At 38.6% G+C, this 6,476-nt stretch overlaps 1 protein-coding gene across 1 annotated transcript; it reads left to right on the plus strand.

Moving 5' to 3' along the window:
* The first annotated feature begins 2,328 nt into the window (after positions 1-2,328).
* bcl10 (BCL10 immune signaling adaptor) lies at positions 2,329-6,219 on the plus strand. The gene is made up of 3 exons (XM_072440874.1): positions 2,329-2,595; positions 3,536-3,824; positions 4,587-6,219. The coding sequence occupies exons 1-3, from the start codon at positions 2,542-2,544 to the stop codon at positions 4,973-4,975; spliced, it is 732 nt and encodes a 243-aa protein (XP_072296975.1). The 5' UTR covers positions 2,329-2,541; the 3' UTR covers positions 4,976-6,219.
* The last annotated feature ends 257 nt before the right edge of the window (positions 6,220-6,476 follow it).

The following is a 6,476-nucleotide window of genomic DNA, read 5'->3' on the forward strand; positions in this document are numbered from 1 at the left end:
AGGTACACTATCCATAGAAGCTTAGAGAGTTTCTTCCAAAAACATTTTAAACGCTATTACTGTCCATCCCTCCTGATACCAAATAAGACTTTACGAAATATAAAATAAAATGAAACAAATTTCAACTTGAGCAATGCCTCGAGCCACATTCCTATCAGGATCAGAATTGCAGGTTGCTTTGAAACAGTTGCCAGGGTAAAACCCAGCTCCAGCTCGGCACATAAAAGAACGATAGGCATTAGCAGGGCATCTCCTTTCATTATAACAAGGGAACTGGCACAAGGCTCTGTCTTACCTAACTGTGGTTATGAGGGGGACTTTGAATGGATGCCAACCTCGACAGTTGACGGTTGAAGGATGAGCTCAGGGCACTGGCAGATGTCTGGAAAACGCTGACTCTTGCGGTTTGGAGTGGAAACTTTAGCCTGTAATAAGAAGAATTTGCAGAACATTGTTAGGTAAGGAAGAATAATGGGAGAGATAGAGACAGCTGGAGGATTAGGAAAGTATTAGCTGAACATGTCATAGAGCACGGGCCAGTTTCATTCAATTGACCGGTTTGTAAATGTTCCACTCAGACAGGCTCTGAGATATCTCCACATGGACATCGTGTCATTATTCTCATGCATTCATGAATGTGCAAACTAACTATTAAAATATTGATATTACATAACATTAATAACAAGAGGTAATTGCAGCGGGATACGTATGCCACACATCTACACGGGCCAGCTATAAATTGAAGGTGTAAGTTGCTTGTCGATTTGAGGAGCCGCCACCTGCTTGTCTCCAGAGGATGTGATTACCCAGAATGTTCCACTGTCTGGCTTTAAAGATCTGTCTCAATGAGGACAAGCCGGTAACACGAATCCTCCAATTGCTATGTTTAGCACTGAAAACACTGTTATTGACTGAGAGTACATTCACACATTAGTCATTATTTGGTCCTAATTTTAGTCCTGAAGTGGACTTGGTTTGGTCCTGTTCTAGTCCTTATTTAGTCCTGATCCAGCCCGGGTTTGGTTTTCAAACGTAACGGAAATGAAATATATGTTTATGATACATGTAATTTCATATTGTGGAACATTCCAGACAGAGCATTAACATCTCCACAGAGACAAGAAAGTGGCAGACCAGAAAAGTTAAATAATGAACCTTTAAGCAGACTGATATTTCCAATGAGTAAAATGTCAGTATTACTTGAATATTTAGAGGTATTTGTCACACAAGTAAACTCTTTTGGAGTCACAGACAGGTATTTACACCTTGAGATTGTTAGGATGTAGATGACTTCCCATTTAATGTTCTTGTCCAAGCCTGTTTTGGACAAACATTTATCAGTTTTATTAATTTGTATTTTACATGGTTAAAACCTGTCCCTTTTTTTTGCTGCACATGCCAAGATTTAGTGATGAGAAGACGTGTTACATAACCAGAAACAATCCATAAGACTTTCTGATGCCAGGTAGGTATAACTGACCTTAGCTTGGCTATTAAAAACAATCAAGCTCCACACAATAGGATCATAATCTTTTTATTAGCCTGAATCAAGCACAAATAAAGTCTTCATTCATAATTAACAAATATTTTATTACTAAGAATGATTCAGGCTGTAACTACTTAATTCAAAGCAGTTGCTAATATTGAATTATTATCTATGACCTTGTTGCTTTTGCTTTATTAAGGCTAATGTATATATTATAGGGTGGTCATTTAACTATCCATGGAATTCAGAATGATGCAAAATTAAAACCATTGCCAAAGCGATTAACAATGTAAAACAACATCTATCTTTTGAATGGTGGAAAGTCCCCAAATTGTTGCTGATAACATGACGCTGAAATACATGAATATTATTATTCTGAAATGTTTAAACTTTTCCCTGTGCTGCATTTTGCCATCATTATAGACCTGATGCAGTATAGGCCTGGGGATTTAGATGCATTATATAACATACTGATCGGCCTATGTCCTGAATAACCTTCCCCTTAGGTTACAATATCTCATCCTAATCCAATAAAAAGAGTCATGCTTTATAAATAAGAAAATAAGTTAAGATAAGATAAGATAAAGTGTAGTTTAACACTGCCATCTACTGGACGTATTTAGTCAACTTTTCCCCTTGTCTTATTCAACAACATAACTTTAACACGATAACTTTCCCGTTCAAACCGGAAAACGATTCTATTTCGTTCATATTTCCCCTGCATGTGGGCTAATGTTTTTAGCATTAGCCTCGTTAGCATTACCTGTGACGTATCATGTCAGCACGTCACTTCTCGGCTGCGAGAGCGTCAATGTAAAACAAACTTCTTCAATAAGGAAGTCCGGGATTTGTAATATTCCGGGCTCTTGAAACGTAAATGAACCGTGGATCTGTCCTCGTTTAACTTTTTCTACCATGATCCCGTACTTTTGCCAGCCCTCACTCGACTCCCGGTGCGTCTAAGTGAGCCATAACTTTGGTAATACATAGTTTACGTTTTTTCTAGTCGCCATTTCTTCCTCTCTGAGCACCTGGATTTACTTTTTTGGGGGCAAATGATGGAGGGTCCTTGCCTGACGGAAGAGGAGATGACTGAGATTAAAAAAGACGTGAGTTTTAAGAGACTTTAACAGGCTTGGATCTTGAAAATAGCCGAATAAAGGTGTTGAATGATATGCATAATCACCTTTGTACATGCCGCAGATCGGACCTTCTGTTAGGCCTGTGTAAATGAGGAAATCCCCTCCACACCCACACTGTGACCACATTAACTACACACTTCTCACTTTTACACGTATTAAAACTGTGAAATATACTTGAGTGCTTTGGGGGATAAAATAGTTTTGCTCCAGTCTTGAGAGATTGATGTGCAGTGCACCAGTATTTACATCTTCTGGCTTTTACCAAACCCTTTCCTATTTTTATTCTGTTATTTATTTATGTATTAGTTTATTTATTCATCTATTTATTCTGGGGATGATGATGGGAGGAGGAAAAGAAGAAGTAAAAAGAAGATATTTGTCTTCCCCTGCTGTTTGTGCACACAAAAGTTAAATAAATGTAGTATAATACTTTTTTTTTCTGCAATATATCAGAAATAAAACAATATACATGAACAGACACAAAGGGGTCTATACAGCAGGTGTTTACCAAATAACACCACGTAAAAATAAAACTTGGAGCTAAACATGTACCAGACCAGGGCTAGACCAGGACTAAAGATAAGATAATCCTTTATTGTCCACACATGGGGAAATTTAATTGTTGCAACGCAGTTAGATACAGAGGAAAAGAACAGATAACTTATAGGAAGTTTGAAAAAAGTTTGAAAAACACTCTCAAACAAAGACTCCTATAGACAAAACCTCCCATTTCCCAACAAGGGATGGAGAGGAAAAATAAATAAAGATAAAAATATAAATAAATAAATAAATAATAAAATATAAAACTGGTCTATATCAGAATCAAGTGCAAACGCAAATCACAAAAATCCTTAAAAAAAAGTGTAATAGTTTTGTAACACCGTCGTCGTTATCGTTTGGATCTTAGGTCTTGATCCGAATGTGGCACTACCTGTGCGAGACAATCCGTGCGGAGCGTCACTTGGACTTCCTGAGGTCTCGGAGGATCTTGTCCCGAGACGATGCGGAGGAGATCAGCTGCAGGACCACCCAGAGGAAGAGGACAGCGCTGCTACTGGACTTTCTGATGGACAACCCCCACGGACTGGACTCACTGCTGGACTCCATCAGGGAAATGCGCTCACAGAACTTCATCATCACCAAAGTTACAGACGAACTGCAGAAAGCCAAGAATGAGAAGATTGAGTCTCTAAGAGGTGAGCAGAGCAATCACGTGTCAGCGGTATAAAGAAACTGGGTGTGTTCAACAGGGCCAGAAATTGTAGTCACATAGACAATGTGCTAAAAGGAGACGACAAATGGTGCTGGCAAAACTCTTAAAAACAATCATCTCGCTGGTGTGACCATGTATCATAGGAGTTTGCCCAAAAGCACATTTTATTCAAAAGCTTATTAGTAATCAGTGTATTTATCTGTTTAAAGGAAGATTTAAAATTCACTCCTATATCTCCAGCTAACTTTTATTTATTCTCAATACCAAATTTTCAGAGATTGTTCGATGATAGAACGTTACCTCATCAGGTTATAAAGGGTCTTGGTTTGTAAAAGTTTGTAGGCCATCTGATACCGTAGTTATAATGGATTTATATAGTTACCCTGTTTTAAATGCACATCGTTCGAATGGCATTGTACGACATATAGGTTAAATATTTTCTCACTTCTGGTAACCTCCTACACTGTTCAGTTATTTGTAATTGTGAGCATATCTGGGGTTGACTACAGCGCATTTATGAACATACAGGCCCGGGTGATATGACAAAAAAAACAAATTACAATTAGTTTTCCTCTAGTTTAACTTGTAATCCTTGCCATTAACACACAAAAATGTCAAATGTATCCCCAAATGTAAGTCTACACTCTGCTCAAACATTGATAATAAGAAAAGACTGACTCTCCATCTCGATTCACATTCATTTTATTGCACTGCCCTGATGAACGTTTCTCCGCTTCTCTCTTAGCCTTGGCCTCCAGTTCATCTGACGTGACTTCACCTGCCACTACATCCACCTCAGACCTCTCCTTCTCGAATACCTCCACGATGCTGTTCCACCCGGACGGAGAGAAGAGCCCCTCCACTTCAGATTTGGGAGCGTCTCTCGACCTCATGCATGTCCAGAAGGGGGCAGAGTTGAGCTCCGTGGCCTGTGCCAATCTGCCCTCCACCTCCTCCAGTCTCCCCAAACCAGGAGACCCCGGGGCCCCACCTCTGCCGGAGGAAATGCTGGTCGTGTCCCCCTCAAATGTAGACGCTGCCTCCCCGGGATGTTCGAGCACCGGAGGAGACCCCAACTTCCACCCGCTACGATCACGCTCTATCACCCCCAATGCAAACAGGAGCCTCTTTTAAGCTCCGAGGGGCGCTATAGAGACCAATGAAATGAATAGACAGCTAAACACATAGAGACATATAGAGACACCTGCGCTATTTCAGGTTCAACTAACTCTGAGTCTTAAGGGGTTCGTTCAGTCTGATTTTAGCGGAGAAAGTATATATATTATCTATAAATCCAAGGGAATTAAGTTTGACAACAGCAATCATATCGGTGTTCTTAAGAGTCCAGAAAATAATATAATTGTTGTACTTTTTATTGTCTCTTCTTTATTTAAAGTGCATATGACAGGTTTGCATGCTTTTCTAATTTTCTAATTACTTGGTTGGGTGGGACAGTCCCTTTTATGTCTGTCAGGTTGCAGTTTGTGAAGAAAAATCTAAAAATAAAAGTCGAAAATGTCCGGAAGTTGAGTTTAAAAAAACGTGAATCTTTCTGTGATGTCATCAATAAGCGACAGTAAGTGAAGTAACACTCAACCCAAACCATTTTATGACAGTTCAAACAATCATTTAACAAGCTAAAGGTGCTATGAGGCATTATTAATTCATAAAATCGTAACTATTGTGTAATTTATGGGGGATTTTGGCTCTTGTTTACAATATGGTTGCTAGGTAACAGTTGTGGAATGACCTCTTGTGTCTGTCACATCTGCTGCTCATGTCCAACCATGAAGTAGCATTAGAAACGTCACCAAATTGTCAACTCATGGGGGGAAATGGTTAAAATGTTCCGTAAAATCTTAAATATTATCATGTTCACTACGTTTTACTGAAATGTGCAGTCCAACCTGTCATATGCACTTGTATGTATTTTACCAAAGCTGCCCTATTATGGTACTCTGTATTGTGACGACGATTTCCTCTCCTCACATACATCATATACAAACTCTTCCCTATTTCCAGGGTTCAGACTAGTTCTGCTTGAAATGGAACTTCAACACCTGACGCTGCTCGATTCTGCTGCCTGTACGTGAACGTTACACAGATTCATATCATTATACCAATATCACAAGTTCTCCGAGGTGTATGAGTTTTCTACTACTACTGGATATTATTTGTTTTCAAACTACTGTATTTGATGTTTGCGATATACTGTCAAAATTATCTATTTTGATGAATTGCCATGTGTATGTATTTATGTGTCAACCCACATTTTTGGCAATACTAAGGGTTAGATAAAGTAGCCTCATTGTGTGATACATGTAAAGGATGGTTGTGTCTAGTGCTGTGGACACACTCAATATACTCTGTTTTGTAAATGTCTGTTTGTTTTGTCCATATGTTTTAGATTATTCTGACTGATTTGAAGAAAAGTTAGAGCTTGATAAAAAAAAAAGTGTAAAATATCTTTGAAGGTATAGAGCCAATCCAATCCAACTTTATTTCTATTGCACTTTTAAAAAAAACACACAACCGTAATAATAAACACAGCAATGAAAAACTAGACACAGAAATAAAACAAATAGATGAAGAAAAATACAAATACATTGTACACAATCAACATTTCAATGAAAAG

This window comes from Eucyclogobius newberryi, unplaced genomic scaffold (genome assembly GCF_026437365.1).
Source record: "Eucyclogobius newberryi isolate DKJ021-1_F unplaced genomic scaffold, fEucNew1.0.hap1 SCAF_12, whole genome shotgun sequence".
NCBI classification, from domain to species: Eukaryota; Metazoa; Chordata; class Actinopteri; order Gobiiformes; family Gobiidae; genus Eucyclogobius; species Eucyclogobius newberryi.

Bases quoted from the DNA above. Each gene is read 5' to 3' on its own strand.
- bcl10 (XM_072440874.1), top strand. From the start codon at position 2,542: ATGATGGAGGGTCCTTGCCTGACGGAAGAGGAGATGACTGAGATTAAA. The intron at 2,596-3,535 runs GTGAGTTTTAAG...TTTGGATCTTAG, and splicing joins TGACTGAGATTAAAAAAGAC to GTCTTGATCCGAATGTGGCA. The intron at 3,825-4,586 runs GTGAGCAGAGCA...CTTCTCTCTTAG, and splicing joins GAAGATTGAGTCTCTAAGAG to CCTTGGCCTCCAGTTCATCT.